The sequence below is a fragment of the Hyperoodon ampullatus genome (assembly GCF_949752795.1).
Source record: "Hyperoodon ampullatus genome assembly, chromosome: 5".
NCBI classification, from domain to species: domain Eukaryota; kingdom Metazoa; phylum Chordata; class Mammalia; order Artiodactyla; family Ziphiidae; genus Hyperoodon; species Hyperoodon ampullatus.
In genome coordinates, this window is record NC_136918.1 from 121,255,144 (window position 1) to 121,280,025 (window position 24,882).

General features: G+C 35.0%; 1 protein-coding gene across 1 annotated transcript in view; it reads right to left on the reverse strand.

Annotated features, from left to right (window-relative positions):
* Window positions 1–24,882, reverse strand: part of TMPRSS15 (transmembrane serine protease 15) — a gene marked incomplete at both ends in the record, with an annotated part of 146,724 nt that overhangs the window by 43,388 nt on the left and 78,454 nt on the right. Inside the window, 4 exons of the mRNA XM_079705404.1 lie at window positions 2,230–2,359; window positions 3,705–3,815; window positions 20,810–20,950; window positions 22,923–23,045. Coding sequence (XP_079561530.1) covers window positions 2,230–2,359; window positions 3,705–3,815; window positions 20,810–20,950; window positions 22,923–23,045 — 505 coding nt within the window. The remainder of the gene's footprint in view (window positions 1–2,229; window positions 2,360–3,704; window positions 3,816–20,809; window positions 20,951–22,922; window positions 23,046–24,882) is intronic.

The window sequence follows — 24,882 nt, forward strand, 5'->3', positions numbered from 1 at the left end:
GATTCACAAACCACAGTGGAAAGAACACCTGTGTTTATAAGCATATAGTGATGCTTAGGTGATGAATTGGGACTCAAGCTCCTGTGTAGTAAAAGCCCAATCATCCAGAGAATTTAGATTCATCAATAGTGGACACAAGGTCAAGTAACCCATCTCCTCAGCCTAAATTTTATGAAGATTCTGAGTCTATAAAATAGCTCCTCAGTATTACTGGCAAGTTTAGTAGTGGAAGCAAAGGACTTCCTAGGGTCTCACCTGCATGAGCTTGCTATTGAACTACAATCAACACTAAAGTAGGAACCTGGAGTCAGCGCCACTTATCCAGTGCTTTACTTGAAGTGGGGATAAACAATGGTCCGTTTCAGTGTTTTGTTGATTCTTCATCAAAAAACATTATTTCCCCTAACCTACCCTCCTCCAAGACTCTTTATGTCTCAAAGCTCCCCAGGTTAAAAGGGTTTTTGTTAGAACATAAACTATAATATATAATAAAAGGGATACATATATATAAATTGCAAGGTTTCCAAATAATACCCATAAACCAAATTGATGATTATTTACATGATGGATGGTAAAACTCTCTTCCTCCATTTGAATTTGATAGGAACTGCCTTCCTGATGAGGATGACATCACTTGCATGAGACTTGGAGCTGGGGAGTTCCCATTCTGAAGGAACAGCATTTCAGGAGGTAAAAGGAGCTGAAAGCTCTCAATCCAACTAGTAGTTATCCAACTTCTAGTATCCAAGAAGTTATAGAGCATTTCTGACACTCTGACTGGGACCTCAACACATTTTCCTACTGTAAAATATCTCTATGTGGTGGTTAGGTGCTATTTTTGGCACTGGTAATCAATATAACTCTCCAAGTCTACTAGAAATTAAACACTGCACTAACATTATTTCTAGTGGAAAATATGTTTTGGGTTAAAAAATAAACATTTTGAAATAAATTTCAAAAATCTGTGTATAGCATGATGACTCTATGAATTATTAATCAGAAAGAAGGGTCCCTTAAGAGGAAAGTAATCAATAACCTTTGATTTTGATGAACTAGAAATAGCTGAGATAACTTGGAAATGCTGGGAGTATAGGTGGATGTGGACTTAAATTATTTTCCTTTGTAACTTTGTGTAATCTTCTAAAATAAATTAGAAAACAATTCTGCAGTTCAAGGCAGAAAGGAAATTATAATGATTTATAACTGGCAAATGTACACTTCTGGCATACATTTATTTAGCTAGAAATATTTATATTTATATTTACATATATACTTATATATAAAGAATAACTTATTGCTTCAACAAATATTTTTTAGCACGTGTATTTTGAAACAAGGATAAGTCTAGATATTAGCAATGCAACAATGGATAAAATAGATATGGGTCTTATATTTATAGACTTCTTAGTTTACAGGCCAACCCGGTAAATAATATAGTGCTATGAGTGGTAAATAACCATATGTGACCCAATATGGTTAAATCTCTCAAATCATGAATACCAAAGGATCAGAATGGTGAATTAGAGTTGACAGATTATACAGCTTAAATGAAGTAAATTATTACTATTTATCACCCACCATTTTTCACCTCATCACTTTTGAGACTGATGGGAAGGTAAAAAATGAATATGGTGAACTTATATATTTGATGTAATATATTATGATATTAAACTGGGATGTAAAGTAAATTTTTGGTGAATCATTAATATGGAATTGTCACGTGAATTAAGTCTTGTAATTTTGCATATTCTTTCTCACAATAATTATACTGATACAAATCTTCTGAAAGAACTATTATGAACATGTCGCAAAGATACAGCAAAAGCATGTTCTCTGCATTACTCTTGTGATTACTTATATACATTATAATATAGCATAAAATGGAATATTTCCTTTTCTTAAAAATAATAATCTACAGAAAATATTTAATGACATGAGAAATGTTCATGTGTAAGTAGGCTACAAGACAGAGCATGATATGGTATTTTGTATGACTTTGTGCTATACTATTTCTATATACTTATATTTATGTAATATTTATTAAAAGGTTATTAACTGTGGTTGTTGTTTGAAAACGGGGTTAGGCAAGATTTTGATTTTTTCCTTTTGATCATGTATATTTTCTAAATTCATAATTTCCATAAATTTTAAATTTCTTAATAAACCCAATTTGAAACCCATAAAAAAGCTTGAGAATAATTTAAGAGAGAGCTGGGTAGAATTACTTACCCTAGTCCCAGCAGCTGACAAACATCATTTGAAATCTGGGTCGTCCAGTTCTCAGCACAAGCTACATGCCATATGCTCTGGATTCTGAACTGCACCAAACCACGGTTTGTCGTGCCATTGAAGAGACGCACTAAAGAGATTAGATCATACATAGGGTCATTGTGACCTAAGTTGATAAAAGAAAATGATGGACTCTAAACTAAACATGCAATGTTCTTAACATTTAGAGTTTAGGGATTGATAGTATGTAATTTTTCGTAACAGTATGCTGGAAGTCTTAAGTTGAAAAAGATAAATTCGGTAGACTTAATTTTGCTCTTTCATATGACTATAAAAAGGGAAAGGGCAGAGATATGCAAGTTCACTGCATACCAGTACAGCAAATAAACAGAAAATAAAGCTTTTTGAAGAGAATATCTTACAAATGTGTTCTCTAAAAGAAGGAAAACTCAAGTTCAGGAATAACTGTAAGCATTTTTTTTTCCTACGTCTTTCTCCAGAAGCTATTTTCTTTGCCCTTATTCTTTTGCTGTTTGGTTTCCATCATCTTCCCCTCCATCTTACAACCATTTTGGATAGAGTGTTAAGGTCATTAGTGGCTACGTGGGGATTGGGTTAAGCTAAGCTAGTTTATCAAACAGATAAAATATCACCCATCATAGTTTTACCCACAGACACCATATTGTAATTCGGTAAGTGAATGTTATGTTTACATTTTTTCCCTATTATAAAAAGAATAACAGTATGGACTTTAGAATTAGACAGACTTAGGCTGGAAACACAGCTCTAGCCCTTGCTAGGTGTGTGATCTTTGGCAGCCCCTTAACTCCTCCAAGCCTCAGCTTTCTCATGACTGAAATAGAGTGAATTCTAATTACGTTAAGATCGTTTTACAGCACTTAGTTACAGTGCCTGGCACATCATAACTAGCATTAAGTATGTGCTCTGAAGTAAAAGAAAGACAGAGTAAAAGTAGCCATTACTCCTAATGTGATAGAGATCTGGAGTGGGGCTGGACAGGAGTCACAGGCAGGAGGAGTAGTAGATACTGAAGAATCAAGCATGTGAAGGAACAAGTCTAAGAAAGATAGTTATAAATGAGCATGAGGGTGCCTCTGTGTGTAGGCAATGTACAGAGTATAACAGTTAATAAGAGTGATGCTAGAGTGCCTGTTGTGGGCTGTTGTCTCTCTGTGGTATTTTATGCTTTTTACCTGAAGATGGGCTGTCCTAGGCTTAAAGTTATTGAATGTAGCCAAGTTTAAACAAACAAACAGAAACAGAGTTTGCATGTTAGCTTTTGTTCTAACCAGAGTGGTGACAGTGGTGCTGAAATCACTGGGAGATCATAACCATAACCTCAGAGGACCAAAATATGTCCTAATAAATATAGTCATAATCATCCTTTCACATCTGTAGAATCCAAATGTAGAGGTTAAGCTGATAAAAAGTATTTCCCTAAAAATAAAACGTACCACAATGTGCTTCATCTGAGCCATCCTTACAGTGTGGAAAACTGTCACAGAGATTCACCAGCGGGACACACTCTCCATTCTTACACTGAAAATTGTCTTCCTTGCAGGGCTCTGTGGGGAAAAAATATGTACTCTATAGGATAAAGAAATGATAAATAGACAGTTCTAGAGTACCAATCCCATGTCTGCCCCTTTAAACATCCTGTTATTTGCCACTGTGCATAGTTAAAGCTGGCTTTGGTATTTACTATGACTACACACTTACTGCTCAGAATGTTTCTGCAATAGTTCTGTCAAAGCCAGAGGCATGGCTTAAGAAGAGCTTGTATAGGGGCTTCCCTGGTGGCGCAGTGGTTGAGAGTCCACCTGCCGATGCAGGGGACGCGGGTTCGTGCCCCGGTCCGGGGGTGGGTCCCGCATGCCACCGAGCGGCTGGTCCCGTGAGCCATGGCCCCTGAACCTGCACGTCCAGAGCCTGTGCTCCGCGACAGGAGAGGCCACAACAATGAGAGGCCCGCATACCGCAAAATAAAACAAAACAAAACAAAAAGAGCGTGTATAAAACCTTAAGCATCTCCTCTGCAGCAGAGGGCAGGGCAGTTCCAAGAGATGGCCTAGAGGTTTTGGACATACCTCTCCGGCACCATCTCTGTGAGTCTCACATTCTTCAAACCCAAATGAACATATTGGGCTGGCCAAAAAGTTCGTTCATAAGCTGTTATGGGAAAACCCGAACAAACTTTTTGGCCAACACAATACAAGTAACAACCACTGGCATGTTACACTAGCATAGAGAGATCTCTTGGTTTTACCATCCAAATGACACCTCCAAACCTTTATTATATAGAAATGTGGAAGGGGCCTTTTGGTGGGATCAAAGTTGGACCAGGCTGGAAGCAGTGAGCTTGATGAAAACGTGATGAGATGGGAAAACGTCATCTAAAGAAATGGAACCTGCAATAGTAGGAATTTGAAGGGAGGTAGGAATGGAGAGCCAAACAAGAAAAGCAGGGTTGGAGTCATGGGAATGTGCTTGGACATTAAGAAACAGAAGGAAAATGAAGAGGCTGGACAAGGAAGGAGCTGAGTAGATCCGGTAGTTTTTTTTCCAGAATTTGAGTTGTGCAGAAAGATGTCTACTTGAAATACTCATTGTTTAAAAGGAGTGAGAACTATATTTCCTGTAAATGTTTGTTTAAATCTTAAGGACTTTTGCCCTGGGAGAGTCTTCGTCTCACTGGAAAAGAGGGGTTTGCTTTCCTCAAGTTGTTTTCTGATTATGACTTGGGAGGGGTAGCTACATCCTGATATTAGGATCTCTGTTGGGGCCACACGGGATTTGGACCCTCTGAGAAAGGAAATAGTAGTTGGGTATGGAGAAGCCTGAAGTTTCTTCCCCTAGTAGTGCATGAACAATAATAATGGGTAAGAAAAAGCACTTGAAAAAAAAAAGGAACAGGGAAACCTGTATTTTAAAAGCTATTAGTGAATATTAATCATTGACTACTATACTGTACTGCTTTCATAGATACACGATTCATGTTAAAATGGTTTCAAAAACAAATGGTACTGGTCTCCATAGAGACTATCTCAATTTATGCTGACCAAATGTAATGACAACTGAAAGGAATAATTTCTGTTGCTTTAGAATCTAGGTTGTAGCCCCAAATCTGTGAGCATTGACAAATACTGTTATGTTCTACAGAGAGGTACTAAATGTAGCCATACTAATACTTTAAAAATTACCAAAACTAGTCCAGTGACTATAAATTTCTAGCTATCACCTATTTCCAGCTATGAAAAGGAGGGTTCGAGCTTTTTTCTAGAAAAAGACTAAATAAGGGTCTTAAGGAAGAGTGTTTTCACATGCAAGATGAGAGGAAGTTGCCATACAGCAAACCAAGTGAAGGATGCCCCAAGAGAACCAATTCATACTGGGTTGCCTTAAAGAAGAGAGGCCATCTCACTCCCCAGCTGAAAGTTTATTACACTGCAGAGTCATAAGGGCTAGTGCTTAGACAGGGCCAGGGCTTACACAGGACTAGTGCAGGGACTTTCAGATACTTTTTTTCAGCTGGGACCACAGTAAAAATACATATTTTAAAACATACTCTAGGACACACCCCAATGTATATATGTGTGTGTATGAGTGTGTGTGCATGTAACTAAATTAAAATTTACTCTTACTTTGTTCTGTTATTTCTATTCTATTCTATTCCATTCCATCCCATCCCATCCCATCCCATCCCATCCCATTCCATTCTATTCATTCCATTCTGTTCTATTCTATTCTATTCCATCCATTTTGCTCCATAGCAAAGAATGCTGGCCAAAACTCAATAAATTGATTTCATGATACACTTTTTGAAAAATACCAGAATAAACTGAAGTATAGTGAAAAATTTCATGGGAGATGGTAACTTTAGTGTCCTAAATTTTGTGGGTAGATAGCTATATAAATAAAGATTAGTATTCACTTCCTGCATAATGAATTTAGAAGCCAGATATTTGGCTGGAACTTTCCTTGATGATAGTTAGGTGTAAGAGAGAGGGTGGCAGTAGAAAAAACCTGCATTTTCTCCATGTGCAGGGCAGTGCATGAGTTTTCTTTTGGCCACATGGACACTTAGAAAGATAATTGAGTGACAGCTGCCTGTCAGGACAAGCTGGTTCTAGCACAAATACGTGCGGGAATGAAGCCTGGCTGGTGGGGATTAGGAGCAAAGCAGGGTTATAAGAGATCACAAGGGTAAGTAGTGTACTACCCATGCTTACTGTGCAGTGGCCCTGGGGAGGGGGGAGAGGAACACACCAAAGAACCCACAACTCTGTTCTACAAAAGAGTTAGCATTTGTCCAGGAGCTACTGTTAGCTGAAAGAAAACTACAGCGGTGGAAGATTATCTTTTTCTGCTTCTCTTCCAACACTGGAGCTATAGGAAGATGGAAGGGAAAGAAAGTGGGAAATAAGTTAAAGACAATATTTCCACCTTCTTCTACTTTAAGTTATTGGGCCAATATTTGTGCCTGAGTCGGGAGATTAAAAAAAAAAAGAGCTGTGACTTAGATGATATTAAAGTTTTGATGTTGTATTTGACTGTACATTTTAATACCTAAAAGTGAGGTTTAATTACCCAGTTAAGAAAATTGCGTACCTAAAGTAGCTGGAAAAATGAAGAGATCTGCCTGAAATATCCCAGAATAAAAAGAGAGATTTGAAATAAAGTAAGTAGAGAAAAATAAAGTTTTATCTGTTTATATTCTCATTAGGTCCGTTCTTTAAATTGAATGTACAATGTACTATCTGTAATACACTTATGCCTTGTTTCTTCATTTTTTATGCTTAGGACTTGACAAAATGACTGGAACAAAGTAGGAAATCCGTAGATATTTGTTAAATGTTAAGTGAATTAATTTATGTTAAATGAGTGATATGCCTCAAAAATCAGTATGAACCTTAGTAACAGAGTTGACGAAATACAAAGAAATCTTTAAAAATATGATTTCAAAAAAAAATTTAAAAATTAGGCAGTTGATTTGCTGATGGTAACTATTGATTTGAAAAATAAAAATTGATTCTATGAATTATGAAGATAAAATTTACTGATTTGAGCAGTGGTTAAAACATAAGCTCTGGAATCATGTGACTGGCTTGATCTGCAGCTTAGCCATTTCCTTTTTTTTTTAACATCTTTATTGGAGTATAGTTGCTTTACAATGGTGTGTTAGTTTCTGCTTTATAACAAAGTGAATCAGCTATATGTATACATATATCCCCATATCTCTTCCCTCTTGCATCTCCCTCCCTTCTACCCTCTCTCTCCCACCCCTCTAGATGGTCACAAAGCACCGAGCTGATCTGCCTGTGCTATGCGGCTGCTTCCCACTAGCTATTGGTTTTACATTTGGTAGTGTATATAAGTCCATGCCACTCTCTCACTTTGTCCTAGCTTACCCTTCCCCCTCCCCATATCCTCAAGTCCATTCTCTAGTAGGTCTGCGTCTTTATTCCCCTCCTTCCCCTAGGTTCTGCATGACCTTTTTTTTTTTTTTTTAGATTCCATATATATGTGTTAGCATACGGTATATGCTTTTCTCTTTTTGACTTATTTCACTCTGTATGACAGACTCTAGGTCCATCCACCTCACTACAAATAACTAAATTTCGTTTCTTTTTATGGCTGAGTAATATTCCATTGTGTATATGTGCCACATCTTCTTTATCCATTCATCTGTTGATGGACACTTAGGTTGCTTCCATGGTTTGGCTATTGTAACTAGAGTTGCAATGAACATTATGGTACATGACTCTTTTTGAATTATGGTTTTCTCAGGGTATATGCCAAGTAGTAGGATTGCTGGGTCGTATGGTAGTTCTATTTTTAGTTTTTTAAGGAACCTCCATACTGTTCTCCATAGTGGCTGTATCAATTTACATTCCCACCAACAGTGCAAGAGGGTCCCCTTTTCTCCACATCCTCCCCAGCAGTTATTGTTTGTAGATTTTTAAATCATGGCCATTCTGACTAGTGTGAAGTGATAGCTCATTGTAGTTTTGATTTGCATTGCTCTAATGATTAATGATCTTGAGAGTTCTTTCATGTGTTTGTTGGCAATCTGTATATCTTCTTTGGAGAAATGTCTATTTAGGTCTTTTGCCCATTTTTTGATTGGGTTGTTTCTTTTTTTTTGATATCGAGCTGTATGAGCTGCTTGTATATTTTGGAGATTAATCCTTTGTCAGTTGCTTCATTTGCAAATATTTTCTCCCATTCTGAGGGCCGTCTTTTCATCTTGTTTATGGTTTCCTTAGCTGTGCAAAAGCTTTTAAGTTTCATTAGGTCCCATTTCTTTATTTTTGTTTTTATTTCCATTTCTCTAGGAGGTGGGTCAAAAAGGATCTTGCTGTGATTTATGTCATAGAGTGTTCTGCCTATGTTTTCCTCTAAGAGTTTTATAGTGTCTGGCCATACATTTAGGTCTTTAATCCATTTTGAGTTTATTTTTGTGTATGGTGTTCTAATTTCATTCTTTTACATGGAGCTGTCCAGTTTTTCCAGCACCACTTATTGAAGATGCTGTCTTTTCTCCATTGTATATTCTTGCCTCCTTTATCAAAGATAAGGTGACCATAGGTGCGTGGCTTTATCTCTGGGCTTTCTATCCTGTTCCATTGATCTATGTTTCTGTTTTTGTGCCAGTACCATACTAGCCACTTCCTTTTTATTTATTTTTGACCCTGAGCAAATACATTAGTCTTTCAGAAACTCAGTTTCCTTTACTGTCAAATAGGATAAATACTACTTATGTCTTAGGTATATCATGAGAGTAAATTTTTTAAAAATTAAATGCATTTAGTATACCAATATGAATACATTGAATGCAGAATAAATTTTATCCTTAACAGCAAAGTATTGATAGTAACATTTAGAAATCGTCCTTTTCATTGATATTTTTAAGTTACTATTCTTACTTTATGTTCTGATTGTGTGACTTTCCCCTCCAGATAATGCAAGAAGTCACACATAATCCTTTCCTCTGGGTATCTCACAACAATAATTGGAGCTATTTGTATAGGTTATTTTAAACTTTGATGAAGTCTATATTTTTTCAATCCAAATTTAAGTTACTTTAATAAAAAATACTTTAAGGAAGGCATGACTAGGCTGGTTGTTTCTACAAATCTTTATCCAATGAGAGTAGGTTACATATATCAAGTATAATACTATTAGGGAGGTTCTTGTAAATGTAATTATCAATTTATTTCACAAACACCTATTTTTAAACCAGGTTAGTGAGATGATAAATGGGCAAAGACAACTACTTACTTTATAGGCAAGCATTAATGTTTTAACTGAATTTATATTTTAATCTTTCTAGTGTTAATTTTGTTAGCAAACAGGAATACTTAAAGCTAGATATATATGTTTTTGAATTTATATATTGTATTTTAAATCTATACTTAATATATTTTTATTTATTTTAAAACCTGATGGCCTAAATATGTACCCATAATCAAATATCATAATATGAATGTTAGTCACAGCTAGTTATTTTTATATTACCCCATTACTTTGTTTTCATAGTTTGTTAAAACCATTATGTAAAAATGAGTTTTCAATATCAATACTCTAATAATAGATAATTTATTAATAATTTTACTCTTTTACTAGTATAGCCAGGCTATATTTAATTGGAAAACACATATCCATTGAATGAAAATTTAAATATCTGAATAAAAGTATAAATGAAAACATGTATAAATATCTGAAAATTGTAATTTATTTTTGTGCTCTAGCCAAAGCTGTTAGGGTTATACTATATGAACAAAGAAAAATTAACCTATTTCTATAAGATGAATATATTGGATGAAAAAATGCTGTATGGAGCAAAACAATCTATTGCTGATGAACTGAAAAGAATGACAAATTCTGAGGAGAAGTGTAAATAAACTCTTTCAAAATTTCCCTTTATGTGCATGAACTGAATTCTGATTCTTTGCAACATATAACAGTTCGGCTTCATTAAGAAGTCTTTAATCCAAAAGTTTAACTCTCTGTGGCCTCTGATGTCTTATTTCTGATCATTTTATGCCCATAGTGAGAGAGAGAAAAAAATATTGCTAAGAACTGAGTTTTCCCATCTCTTTTTTATGAAGTCTCCATTAGCCCTGCCTCATTTAGTCAACATATGCTTGGTTTTAATGGAACTGAATTGATCTCTAAGGCACATGACACACAAGCTGGGGAGGGCTCTAAACCCCTAAATGTAATCAGCTGCCACTTCCACAGTTGCCAGATAAGCACTATTGAATTCCAAATTAAGATTCTGATATTCAGAAAAGAGCAATGAAGGGACATTCAGAGGAGAGTGATCTTAATAAATCTATATTTCATAGACTCTAGTTTAATGTAAGTAAAATGTGAAAACTAAGATAAAGAAAGGAGATAGAAAAATATGTAATATAATTGTTTTATTCATCAATTGAATGCTTTGGAAGGTATCCCTAAAATATCTCAGAAGATAAATGAAGCACATACATGCTGCAAATTTATGATATTCCTTTCATCTCTTTTTCCTAAAATGACTAGCAAAGCAGAGCACCAATATAAACAGATATGTGTGCCTAATCTCTCTTTCCACTACCAGCGTGATTATCTGCCACTGCCAATTCCCTGTTTCTGTAATTGCTTTTCAGCCTTTTGGTGTAAAAATCTCTCTGGGAGAAGATTGTGCTGATGATGACTCAATCCCTCCATTTTCTACTCTCCAGCAGCATCTGTCCTGTAGCCAAGAGGGATGTGAAACCACATTCCCAGCGTATTCAGCACACAGTGATGGTCATGGAAGACTCCATTTTAGCTTCAATTTCTCTAAATGATTTACGACCTCAATAACATAATCATAGTAACTGAAATCTAGTGAAAAGGCAAACAAATATAAGCAACACCTATGCCATAAATCTCCAATCTATTTTTTTGTTGGAAGCCATAGATTATGTTCTTTTGGCTTTTATCTTGAAGGGAAACTTCTTGTACTATTTTTCAAAATCCTAATGTATTTATCTTATTATAAGACTCTAATAAAAGCTAGTAACTGTAATATTTTTAATAGAAGAGATGTTGCTGCCTTCCTTTTCCCAACCTATTCTCTTTCCACTTCTTTCCTCCCTTTTCCCTTACAATTTAAAATTTGGCTTTAAAGACCTACTATTTCTCTAAAATTTCAAGATGCTTTCACTTTTGCAGATGGCAGAATGCTCAATAATTATTTCAGTTGTGTGGATCTGTAAATAAATTCACTCCCTTATTGGTTAGAGCTATTAGTTTTCTTATCTCATTAGTTCAGTTGGTTTTACTATTCATCTTCATTTCTTTAAAAATATAGTACTTCTCAGCCAAAGACCAATATCATATGATATTGCTTATATGTGGAATCTAAAAACATGATACATAAGTTTATTGTTTTTGGTGCAATGGTGAATGGGATTGTTTTCTTAACTTCTCTTTCTGATCTTTTGTTGTTAATGTATAGGAATGCAAAGGATTTCTGTGTGTTAATTTTGTATCCTGCAACTTTACCAAATTCATCCATGAGCTCCAGTAGTTCTCTGATGGCAACTTTAGAATTTTCTATGTAACTAACAGAGCATTGTAAATCACCCTTACTGCAGTAAAAACTTTAAAAAATTAAAAAATGATACAAATGAAATTATTTACAAAACAGAAAGAGACTCACAGACATAGAAAACAAATTTATGTTTACCAAAGGGGGAAGGGGGTTGTGGGGAGGGATAAATTAGGAGGTTGGGATTAACATATACACACTACTATATGTAAAATATATAGATAACCAACAAGGACCTACTGTATAGCACAGGGAACTATACTCAATATTTTGTAATAACCTATAAGGAAAAATAAACTTAAAAGAAATTATATATATATATATATATATATATATATATATATATATATATATATATATATATATATATATATATATATATTATATATAACTGAATCACTGTGCTGTACACCTGAAGCTAACACAGTATAATAAATCAACTATACTTCAATAAAAAAAGAAAGTAAAAAAAATAAAGTTTATGTTTGCAGTTCATTTTAATTTGGTGAATAGATATGGGACAATGTTAAACAGCTAATAATTAATTATAGTTGCAGTTAATATAATGTGCTACAAGATTTTAGTTTTTTTTGTTTTTATACTTACTAGAAATAAATGTTGAAAGATAAATTTTATTGTAATAACAAATAAATAAATATAATTATAATACATTTTAAAAATATATAGTATTTCTCAAAAGTTCCTTCCATGACATCCTTGGAAAAAAGTTGGGAGGCCCTCCCCTCCAAGAGAACAATTTTCTTGCTCTATTTTAAAATACTTTATAGAACTGAGCATTTAATTCTATTGAATTCAAATACAAGTGATATTGATGTCTATACATTTTTTATTGCAGAATTTCTCCTCAAAAATTTAGAAATGTCACTCCGCTGTTTTAAAATATTCACCATAAAGTGACTAAAATATAAAGCTGAACTGATTTTTGACATCTTTGAAAAATGATTCTGTTTATTCTCCTTAAAAAATGCGCTGAAAAATTTTCCTCTTGAAATTAAAAATTTTAAACAGGAAATGTTACAACACTGATTTCTGCTTATAAATTTTTTACAGTAAGCAATAAGACTTCATGATTTTTCAGTCACTTTGATCAGATCTAGAAAGTATATAATTTTTTCGCATTACACCTTTCAGTGTTAGTTTTAACTGGTTCTATTATTTTCAACTTGCGGGTTGGTCTTTTTCCTGTTTGCCTGTCACAGACTCCCACATTTTTCCATCTCTTTACCTATTGTTTTTGCTTACTTGATCATGCTTTTGTGCTGCACTTTTGTGACAATGTGGTATTTTGGTGCCAGAGTTTTTGAATAGGTGTGCAAAATAAACTGTGCAGTTCACACCATTAACAAAAACCTCTGATCAAGTCAGAGATAATAATCTGGTTGTGGTAGAGTTTCAACAAGAAATTCCTCTGCCCAAAGGTGGCCATAGGGATAAAATAGTGACAATTCATAACGGTAGTTTGAAATTGTCTTGATTAATATTTTCCAAGGCAGTAATTTACTTCTCCTCTAAGTTAATTTCTGATTTTTATATATTATCTCTCTCTCTCTCTCTATCTCTATATATCTTATACATTATATTTATACATAATGTATAATATATAATTTATACATTATATATTTATACACATAACTATATTTTCATGTCAATATATTTTCTTTTTTGCTATTTTGAAAAATAATTATAAGTATAATTAAAAAATAAATAAGTAATCTCATTTATAAATTAAAATAATTATAAATCATATCACTTTCTATATTTTTCTCCTTTTTCATGTACTCTATTTTAAGATAAATTCCAATTTTCTGTTGATCTAAAAGTCTTTATTGTTTTCCTTTGGTGTTGTATGTTCATTCATAGGCCTTAATATTTTTGTTTGTTTACTTCCCTAGTTGATCTTTTGTTTGATTGATTTTTTTGTTTATTTCACCAATGGATTTTTTTATTGATTCATGTCAATGTTGCTTATAAATCATAAGTAGCTGCTTCTAAAACATCACGAAATTCTTCTGAAGAACAGGATAGTTGGCTGTGCTACCGCTTACTTTCACCTAAGTAGCTTGGGTAGTAACAATTGTTATGACTTATTTTCAGGGTCAGAGGGTATATAAGCTACAGGTCAATTTTCATATTTGTAGTAATGCTGAAAGCATACAACTTTCTAGCATGGAGTCTAAGCTTTAGGCCAGTTGTAAGTAGAGGAGCAGAGATTTGTACAGATGATTCTAGGATCAGATAATAGGCCAGATGATGAACAATGCTCCAACACTGCCTCTTTTCTAGACATTTTAATTAAAGACCAACTGACCACAATGTCTTATGGAAGGGAAGGATAAATGTAGGAAGGAATGTGTATTCTGTTTTCCTGACATATTTGCATCTAGAGAGAACTACTAAGTTGTGGGACAGAAGTATTTTAAAAAATCATAGTACAAGTGGAGAAGCAAGCTATAAAAATTCTCTATAGACTGTTGAATGCAGAGTTATATTTTACATATATGAATGAAAATATTTATATCTATATCTATATATCTACATCTACATCTATATCTATATATATCCATGATACAGAAAGTTCTTATTAGTTATCAATTTTATACATATTATTGTATATATGTCAATCCCAATCTCCCAATTCATCCACCCTCACCACCATCCCTGCTTTCCCCCCTTAGTGTCCATACGTTTGTTCTCTACATCTGTGTCTCTATTTCTGCCTTGCAAACTGGTCATCTGTACAATTTTTCTAGATTCCACATATATGTGTTAGCATACGACATTTGTTTTTCTCTTTCTGACTTACTTCACTCTGTATGACAGTCTCTAGGTTCATCCATGTCTCTACAAAAGACCTAATTTCGTTCCTTTTTATGGCTGAGTAATATTCCACTATATATATATACCACATCTTCTTTATCCATTCATCTGTCGATGGACACTCAGGTTGCTTCCATGTCCTGGCTATTGTAAATAGTGCTGCAATGAACATTGTGGTACATGTATGTGTTGAATTATGGTTTTCTCTGGGTATATGCCCAGTAGTGGGATTGCAGGGTCATATGGTAATTCTATTTTTAGTTTTTTTTAAGGAACCTCCATACTGTTCTCCATAGTGACTATATCAATTTACATTCTCACCAACAGTACAAGAGGGTTCCCTTTTCTCCACACCCTCTCCAGCATTTGTTGTTTGTAGATTTCCTGATGATGCCCATTCTAACTGGTGTGAGGTAATACCTCATTGTAGTTTTGATTTGCATTTCTCTAATAATTAGTGATGTTGAGCAGCTTTCCATGTGCCCCTTGGCCATCTGTATGTCTTCTCTGGAGAAATGTCTATTTAGGTCTTCTGCCCATTTTTTGATTGGGTTGCTTGTTTTTTAATATTGAGCTGCATGAGCTGTTTAGATATTTTGGAGATTAATCCTTTGTCTATTGATTTGTTTGCAAATATTTTCTCCCATTCTGAGTGTTGTCTTTTTGTCTTGTTTATTATTTCCTTTGCTGTGCAAAAGCTTTGAAGTTTCATTAGGTCCATTTGTTTATTTTTGTTTTTATTTCCCTTACTCTAGGAGGTGGGTCAAAAAGGATCTTGCTGTGATTTATGTCATAGAGTTTCTTCTTATGTTTTCCTCTAAGAGCTTTATAGTTTCTGGCATTACATCTAGGTCTTTAATCCATTTTGAGTTTATTTTTGTGTATGGCGTTAGGGAGTGTTCTAATTTCATTCTTTTACATGTACCTGTCCAGTTTTTCCCACAGCACTTATTTTTAATTTTTATTTTATACTTTTTAAACATCTTTATTGGAGTATAATTGCTTTACAATGGTGGTTAGTTTCTGCTTTATAACAAAGTGAATCACCTATACATATAGATATATCCCCATATCTCTTCCCTCTTACATTTCCCTCCCTCCCACCCTCCCTATCCCACACATCTAGGTGGTCACAAACACTGAGCTGATCTCCCTGTGCTATGCAGCTGCTTCCCACTAGCTATCAGTTTTACATTTGGTAGCCCAGCACCATTTACTGAAGAGACTGTCTTTTCTCCATTGTATATCCTTGCCTCCTTTTTCATAGATTAGTTAACCGTAGGTGCGTGGGTTTATCTCTGGGCTTTCTATCCTGTTCCATTGAACTATATTTCTCTTTTTGTGCCAGTACCATATTGTCTTGATTACTGTAGCTTTGTAGTATAGTCTGAGGTCAGGAAGTCTGATTCCTCCAGCTCTGCTTTTTTCCCTCAAGATTGCTTTTGTTATTTGGGGTATTTTTTGTCTCCACACAAATTTTAAGATTTTTGTTCTAGTTGTGTGAAAAATGCCATTGGTAGATTGATAGAGATTGTGTTGAACCTGTAGACTGCTTTAGGTAGTATAGTCATTTTCACAATATTTATTCTTCCAATCCAAGAACATGGTATATCTCTACATCTGTTTGTATCATCTTTGATTTCTTTTATCAGTGTCTTATAGTTTTCTGAGTACAGGTCTTTTACCTCTTTAGATAAGTTTATTCTCAGGTATTTTATTCTTTTTGTTGCAGTGGTGAATGGGATTGTTTCCTTAATATCTCTTTCTGATCTTTCATTGCTATTGTATAGATATGCAAGAGATTTCTGTGCATTAATTTTGTATCCTGCAACTTTACCAAGTTCATTGATTAGCTCTGGTTGTTTTCTGGTGGTATCATTAGGATTTTCTCTGTATAGTATCATGTCATCTGCAAACAATGACAGTTTTACTTCTTTTCCAATTTATATTCTTTTAATTCCTTTTTCTTCTCTGATTGCCATGTCCAGGACTTCCAAAACTATGTTGAATAACAGTGGCAAGAGTGGGCATCGTTGTCTTGTTCCTGATCTTAGAGGAAATGCTTTCAGTTTTTCACCATTGAGAATGATGTTTGCTGTGGGTTTGTCGTATTTGGTCTTTATTATGTTGAGGTAGGTTCCCTCTATGCCCACTTTCTGGAGAGTTTTAAATCAGAAATGGGTGTTGAATTTTGTCAAAAGCTTTTTCTGCATCTATTGATATGATCATGTGGTTTTTATCCTTCAGTTTGTTAATATGGTGTATCACATTGATTGATTTGCATATATTGAAGAATACTTGCATCCCTGGGATAAATCCCACTTTATCATGGTGTATGATCCTTTTAATGTGTTGTTGGATTCTGTTTGCTAACATTTTGTTGTGGATTTTTGAATCCATATTTATCAGTGATATTGGTCTGTAATTTTCTTTTTGTAATATCTTTGTCTGGTTTTGGTATCAGGCTGATGGTGGCCTAGTAGAATGAGTTTGGGAGTGTTCCTTCCTCTGTAATTTTTTGGGAGAGTTTGAGAAGGATGGGTGTTAGCTCTTCTCTAAATGTTTAATAGAATTCACCTGTGAAGCCATTTGGTGCTGGACTTTTGTTTGTTGGAAGACTTTTAATTACAGTATCAATTTCATTACTTGTGGTTGGTCTGTTCATAAATTCTATTTCGTCTTGGTTCAGTCTTGGAAGGTTATACCTTTCTAAGAATTTGTCCATTTCTTCCAGGTTGTCCATTTTATTGGGATAGAGTTGCTTGTAGTAGTCTCTTAGGATGCTTTTTATTTCTGTGGCGTCCATTGTAACTTCTCCTTTTTCATTTCTAATTTTATTGATTTGAGTCATCTCCATTTTTTTCTTGATGACTCTGGCCAAAGGTTTATCCATTTTGTTTATCTCCTCAAAGAACCAGCTTTTAGTTTTATTGATCTTTGCTATTTTTTTCTATATTTCTCTTTCATTTATTTCTGATCTTGTCTTTATAATTTCTTTCCTTCTACTAACTTTGGGTTTTGTTTGTTCTTCTTTCTCTAGTTCCTTTAGGTGTAAGGTTAGATTGTTTATTTGTGACTTTTTTTTTTTTTGTCTCCAGAAGTAAGATTGTATTGCTGTAAACTTCCCTCTTAAAACTGCTTTTGCTGCATCCCATAGGTTTTGGTTCGTCATGTTTTCCTTGTCATTTGTCTCTAGGTACTTTTTGATTTTCTCTTTGATTTCTTCAGTGATCTCTTGATTATTTAGTAATATATTGTTTAGCATCCATGTGTTTGTGTTTTTTATGTTTTTTTCCCTGTAACTGATTTCTAATCTCATAGCAGTGTGGTCCAAAAAGATGTTTGATATGATTTCAATTTTTTTAAATTACTGAGGCTTGATGTGACCCAAGATGTGATCTACCCTGTAGAATGTTCTATGTGCAATTGAGAAGAAAGTTTATTCTGTTGTTTTTGAACGTAATGTCCTATAAATATCAGTTAAATCTATCTGGTCTGTTGTGTCATTTAAAGCTTGTGTTTCCTTATTAATTTTCTGTCTGGATGATCTGTCCATTGGTGTAAGTGAGGTGTTAAAATCCCCCACTATTATTGTGTTACTGTTGATTTCCTCTTTTATAGCTGTTAGCATTTACCTTGTGTATTGAGGTGCTCCTATGTTAGGTGCATAAATATTTATAATGTTATATCTTCTTCTTGTATTGATCCCTTGTTCATTATGTAGTGTCTTTCCTTGTCTCTTGTAACATTCTTTATTTTAAAGTCTATTTTAGGGCTTCCCTAGTGGTGCAGTTGTTGGGAGTCCACCTGCCTATGCAGGGGACATGGGTTCGTGCACCAGTCCAGGAAGATCCCACATGCCATGGAGCAAATAGGCCCATAAGCCTGTGTGTCCAGAGCCTGTGCTCTGCAATGGGAGAGGCCACAACAGTGAGAGGCCCACGTACAGCAAAAAAAAAAAAAAAGTCTATTTTATCTGATATGAATATTGCTACTCCAGCTTTCTTTTGATTTCCATTTGCATGGAATATCTTTTTCCATCCCCTCACTTTCAGTCTGTATGTGTCCCTAGGTCTGAAGTGGGTCTCCTGTAGACAGCATATATACAGTCTTGTTTTTGTATCCATTCAGTGAGCCTGTGTCTTTTGGTTGGAGCATTTAATCCATTTACATTTAAGGTAATTATCGATATGTATGTTCCTATTACTATTTTCTTAATTGTTTTAGGTTTGTTTTTGTATGTCCTTTTCTTCTCTTGTGTTTCCCACTTAGAGAAGTTCCTTTAGCATTTGTTGTAGAGCTGGTTTGGTGGTGCTGAATTCTCTTAGCTTTTGCTTGTCTGTAAATCTTTTGATATCTCCATCTAATCTGAATGAGATCCTTGCTGGGTAGAGTAATCTTGGTTGTAGGTTCTTCCCTTTCATCACTTTAAATATATATTGCCACTCCCTTCTGGCTTGTAGGTTTTCTGCTGTGAAATCAGCTGTTAACCTTATGGGAGTTCCCTTGTATGTTATTGGTCGTTTTTCCCTTGTTGCTTTTAATAATTTTTCTTTGTCTCTAATATTTGCCAATTTGATTACTATGTGTCTCGGCATGTTTCTCCTTTGGTTTATCCTGCCTGGGACTCTCTGTGGTTCCTAGACTTAGGTGGCTATTTTCTTTCATATGTTATGGATGTTTTCAACTATAATCTCTTCAAATATTTTCTCAGGTCCTTTCTCTCTCTTCGCCTTCTGGGACCCCTGTAATGTGAATGTTGGTGAGTTTTATGTTGTCCCAGATGTCTTTTAGGCGGTCTTCATTTCTTTTCATTCGTTTTCTTTTTTTTTTATTTTGTTTCACAGCAGTGAATTCCACCATTCTGTCTTCCAGGTCACTTATCCATTCTGCTTCAGTTATTCTGCTATTGATTCCTTCTAGTGTATTTTTCATTTCAGTTATTGTATTGTTCATCTCTGTTTGTTTATTCTTTAATTCTTCTACGTCTTTATTAAACATTTCTTTCATCTTCTCGATTTTTGCCTCCATTCTATTTCCGAGGTCCTGGATCATCTTTCCTATCATTATTCTGCATTCTTTTTCTGGAAGGTTGCCTATCTCCCTTCATTTAATTGTTTTTCTCTGTTTTATCTTGCTCCTTCTTCTGGTACCTAGTCCTGTGCCTTTTAATTTTGTCTATCTTTCTGTGAATGTGGTTTTTGTTCCACAGGCTGCAGGATTATAGTTCTTCTTGCTTCTGTTGTCTGCCCGCTGGTGGCTGATGCTATCTAAGGGGCTTGTTCAGTCTTCCTGATGGGAGGGACTGGTGGTATGTAGAGCTGGCTGTTGCTCTGGTGGGCAGAGCTCAGTAAAACTTTAATCTGCTTGTCTATTGATGGGTGGGGCTGAGTTTCCTCCTTGTTGGTTGTTTGGCCTGAGGTGACCCAGCACTGGAGGCTACAGGCTCTTTAGTGGGGCTAATAGACTCTGGGAGGGCTCATGCCAAGGAGTACTTCCCAGAAGTTCTGCTGCCTGGGTCCTTGTCCCCATGGTGAGCCACAGCCACCCACTTTCTCTTCAGGAGACCCTCCAACACTAGTAGGTAGGTCTGGTTCATTCTCTTATGGGGTCACTGCTCCTTCCCCTTGGGTCCTGATGCATACACTACTTTGTGTGTGCCCTCCAAGAGTGGAGTCTCTGTTTACCTCAGTCCTGTTGAAGTCCTGCAATTAAATTCTGCTAGCCTTCAAAGTCCGTTTCTATGGGAATTCCTCCTCCCATTGCCAGACCCCCAGATTGGGAAGCCTGGCAAGGGCTCAGAGCCATCACTTCAGTGGGTGGACTCCTGTGGTATAATTGTTCTCCAGTTTGTGAGTCACCCACTCAGCAGTTATGGGATTTGATTTTGTGATTGCACCCCTCCTACTGTCTCATTGCGGTTTCTCCTTTGTCTTTGGATGTGGGGTATTGTTTTTAGTGAGGTCCAGTGTCTTCCTTTTAGTGATTGTTCAGCAGTTAGCTGTGATTCTGGTGCTCTTTCAAGAGGGAGTGAGTGCACATCCTTCTACTCTGCCATCTTGAACAAATCTCCCCTCCTGTATGTTACTACTGTTTTGCTCCAAAAGTTACAAGGCAGCATGTAATCCCGAGTACACTTACCTGGAATCCCCAAGTAATAGCCAGTAGTGAAATTTGCTTTAAATCCCCCTTTTGCCAACCCATAATCAGTGATAAAAAGCACAGTCATTCTGTTGGTGGTTGAGAACACGTCCTTTACTGGACCAGGTCCTGTGTACACTGCTGCTCAAAAAAAAAAAAAAAAAAAGAATAATCAGTGAGATGATCTTTTGACTCTAGAAGGAATATACCCTTTTTCTCAGTCTGTCTCCCAGAGGTATGCAACATGCAGCCTGGCTTGCTCAGGAAGCACCACATGTAAGTAAATGCATACATTCTCTTACATTTTAGGCACTGCTTCTAGGAAAGCCAACTCCTCTACTGATCTTTTCCAGTATTACTTAAGGTTTCTGCAGCTCTATAATTTAATGATGAATTACTCATAATATTGTCTGGCTTTGCATCACTACTATTCAAAGCTCATGTTATCACAGAAAAATAATTGTTTGCCTGTTTTTAAAGACCCTTTTAAAATAACAGAGCTTATAGTCTCCTTTAATAAATTTTTGTCTAAATTTATTTGATATTTTAAATAAATTGAATCACTAATCTAATCTGAAATATGAATTAATTAGAGACAGATAATATAAACCTAAATGATGGTTTTCTATATTTTTCCCTCTAATCCCTGGGCTTTGAGGGTTTCATAAACAATAAAATACTCTTTATTAAAAACTAAAGGCTTCAGTTAATTTAAAAATATATTCATCTTATTAAATATTTTATATATTGGAATCCTTGGAAATGATTCTGTATCAAAAGAACTTCTCACCTACATATTTGAAAAGGATGATTCTGAGATCCTTTTGGAATTCATATTTACTTTTCTGTGATTGACGGAAATACTAAGAGGTGAAATGATAAAAGTCGATTTTTCTTAGATCATGAGAACACTGAAGTTTTTATTAGAAAGACAGAATAAACTGAAAATGGAAAAACTACTCAAAATGTGTTTATAACTATATTGAAAATCAAATTTGAAGTTCCTCAGTTCTTGCTAGCACAAGACTCCTCACCCCACCGAGACTTTCATTGTTATTTGTTCTGTGTGTGGCTCTCAAAATCCTCTCCCAGGAAACTTGTACTTTAGAACTTTGTGGGATTTTTCTGAAGAGCCTACATTATGGTGACAGATTAGTATGGCTGGGAAACCCTCTCCACCACTCTGCTCCTTCATTGCTATACAGCATGCCCTCTGGAGCCTTCATCCACTGGTTGCAGTGTTCATGTGATTGCATAGCTATCTGGCCAGATTTTATAGGAAATAATTAATACAGGTCTAAAGCACAGTTAGATAAAACATTTTTACTTGTAAAGTGTGCTGTTTCTGCATTCCAGTTGACATTTCATGTATTTTCATAGTTCAGTTCATGACTTATCAAGAGACACTTCTTTCTTAAAAATTGGTAGTAATTGAGTAAGATATTAGCCATTATACTTGATGGATTTTTATTATATTAACATGCATTCTATGATCTAGGTATAATAATTTCCTCTAGAATAGAACACTTTCCCCCTATGTCTATTTAAAAAAATTAATGATCAACAGATGTTAGGGAAAAATCAACTTGCTCAACTTTTGACTCATTCTCAGATACTTATATAGAAGCAGCTAATACTAGAGACAGAGCCAATCAAAGTAATAGTGAAACACAAAGTAAAAAGCATTTAAAAATTTTGCATAACAAACACAATTTTCCCTCTAGTTTGAAGTGAAATAAAACATAATATAATAGCTGTCTTTGGAAATACGATGTACACATAATACATAGAAAACTGCATAATGGATGTTCTTAGCTTTTAGTCTCTAAAGTGTAATGCTTATTGTAGTAAATTAATATCAGCTGGTAGGAACTGCTGACTCAAAACTATGAATCCTCGTTTGCCAAGATTGTTTCAGAAATATACCATTCTGTCATCATTGTAAACACTCCCCATATTGGAAGCATGACATACAGTTTGACATGTTACTCTACTGCTGTAATTTCACTTTGCTAGTTGTAAAAGAGTGACTACATTTATTGAGAAATGTTCTCTCCATCAGCCCAGTGTCTTGAGCCATTCAACCTTCACAATATTTAAACTGGAGACTTACCTAAGAGCAAGGAATCATCTTCACCATCTCTGATTTCAACAACATCTGCAATATTTTCTAAGTCAAATGCTTGAAAGTGAAGCTGAATATTTTTTCCCTTTTGTGCATTTAAATTCCAAACACCTTAAAAGTAATAAATAACAACATAGTTTAAACATAGTTCTTTTGATTTCTCTTCAAAACTTCAATCTCTTGAGAACTTCAAATTACTTTCAAAGATTTATTTCATTTTATATAAACCAACATTCCAAGCTGTTTCTGTGTGTGAAGAAACATTTTGTCTATTCCAGAATATTTGTAGTAAAATTTCAACTAAATATGAAATAATTTACTGCAATTCAATTTACTTTATTTCATATAAAATGGAATATCTTAATCAAAGCTTACCAATAGTGTTTTACTCCTACAGTCTAAAATTTATAAATGTCAAAGATGTGAATTTTCTATTTCCATTTATTTTATTTCCATGACTAAATGCAGAGGAAAACAAGGTGATGAAAATGCAATTTGTAGGGCAGCTAAACTTAATATTTCTTTAAGTAATTGTTCCCATTATTTATATGTGTCATATGATGGTAGTTCCTTTTGGAACAAAACAAAACAAAATTACCAGCCTTATAACAATAAACACTCCTCTTTCTTTATTGATTCCTTAAAAGATTTAGTCTTTACATTTTGTTCTAGGCTCTTTCCTCATTCTGCGTGAGTGTTCTCATTCACTCTTAAGGAAATCATTTCATCAACATAGTAATGACATCTAAGTCTTTATTTTCTACACATTTTTTTGAGAAGTAGATCCATTTATTCAATTATTTACTGTGTACAGATCTACATGTACGTATCTCAAATTCAATGTGTAATACAGGGAACACTCAATTATCTCTTTCCCCAACTCATTCCTTTTTTCATTTTTCCTATCTCGGTGAATAGCACCACTAATCATCTACTCATAGTTGTCTATACCAGGAACCTCTGCATCTCCCTTGACCTCCTCTCTCCTACTGCATCCAATCAATCACCAAGGCTGTCAGTACTACCTCCTATATCCCTGGAATCCCATTTCCTTCTCAGTCTCCACTGCCATTATCTGAGTTCAAGTCACGTTTATTTATTTTATTTTATTTTTTTAAGGTGTTGGGGGTAGGAGTTTATTAAGTAATTAATTTATTTTTGCTGTGTTGAGTCTTTGTTTCTGTGCGAGGGCTTTCTCTAGTTGTGGCAAGAGGGGGTCACTCTTCATCATGGTGCACGGGTCTCTCACTATCATGGCCTCTCTTGTTGCAGAGCACAGGCTCTAGACGTGCAGGCTCAGTAGTTGTGGCTCACGGGCCTAGTTGCTCCGTGAGATGTGGGATCTCCCAGACCAGGGCTTGAACCCGTGTCCCCTGCATTAGCAGGCAGATTCTCAACCACTGCACCACCAAGGAAGCCCTAAGTCACCTTTATTTTTCATCTCCTAATTGTTGATGCTGATGGCTCCCTTACCACCTATCTCTGATTCTACAGCCAGACGGATCCATTGAAGATGCAAACATGATTTCATCACTATTTTCCTCTAAACCATTTAAAGTTTCCTCAGTGCTCTCAGAATAAAATCCAAACTGCTTAATGTGGTGTGAAATACCTTCACAATTCAATTTCATTTATTATTACTTAACTTTGTTTGAAGATTCAAGAAAAAAAAATCAAGGTCTTCTACCTCTGAACTTTTTGTATGTTAAGTACCTCTCATGTCCCTCCACAGTCTCCTGCCTTTGCACTTATTACAAACAGTACCTTAGAATTTTGTGATGCCTGACAATTTATCTGAATCCTTATGTAGACTGAATTATGTTTGTTTCTTCTTCACTTACTTCAGTGCCTAACAGATGAAGCATTCAATAAATATTTGTTGAATAAATCAATAAATTTCTCCAAATTGTTCTTTCAATGTTCTGCTTATTTTCAGATATTTTTAAAT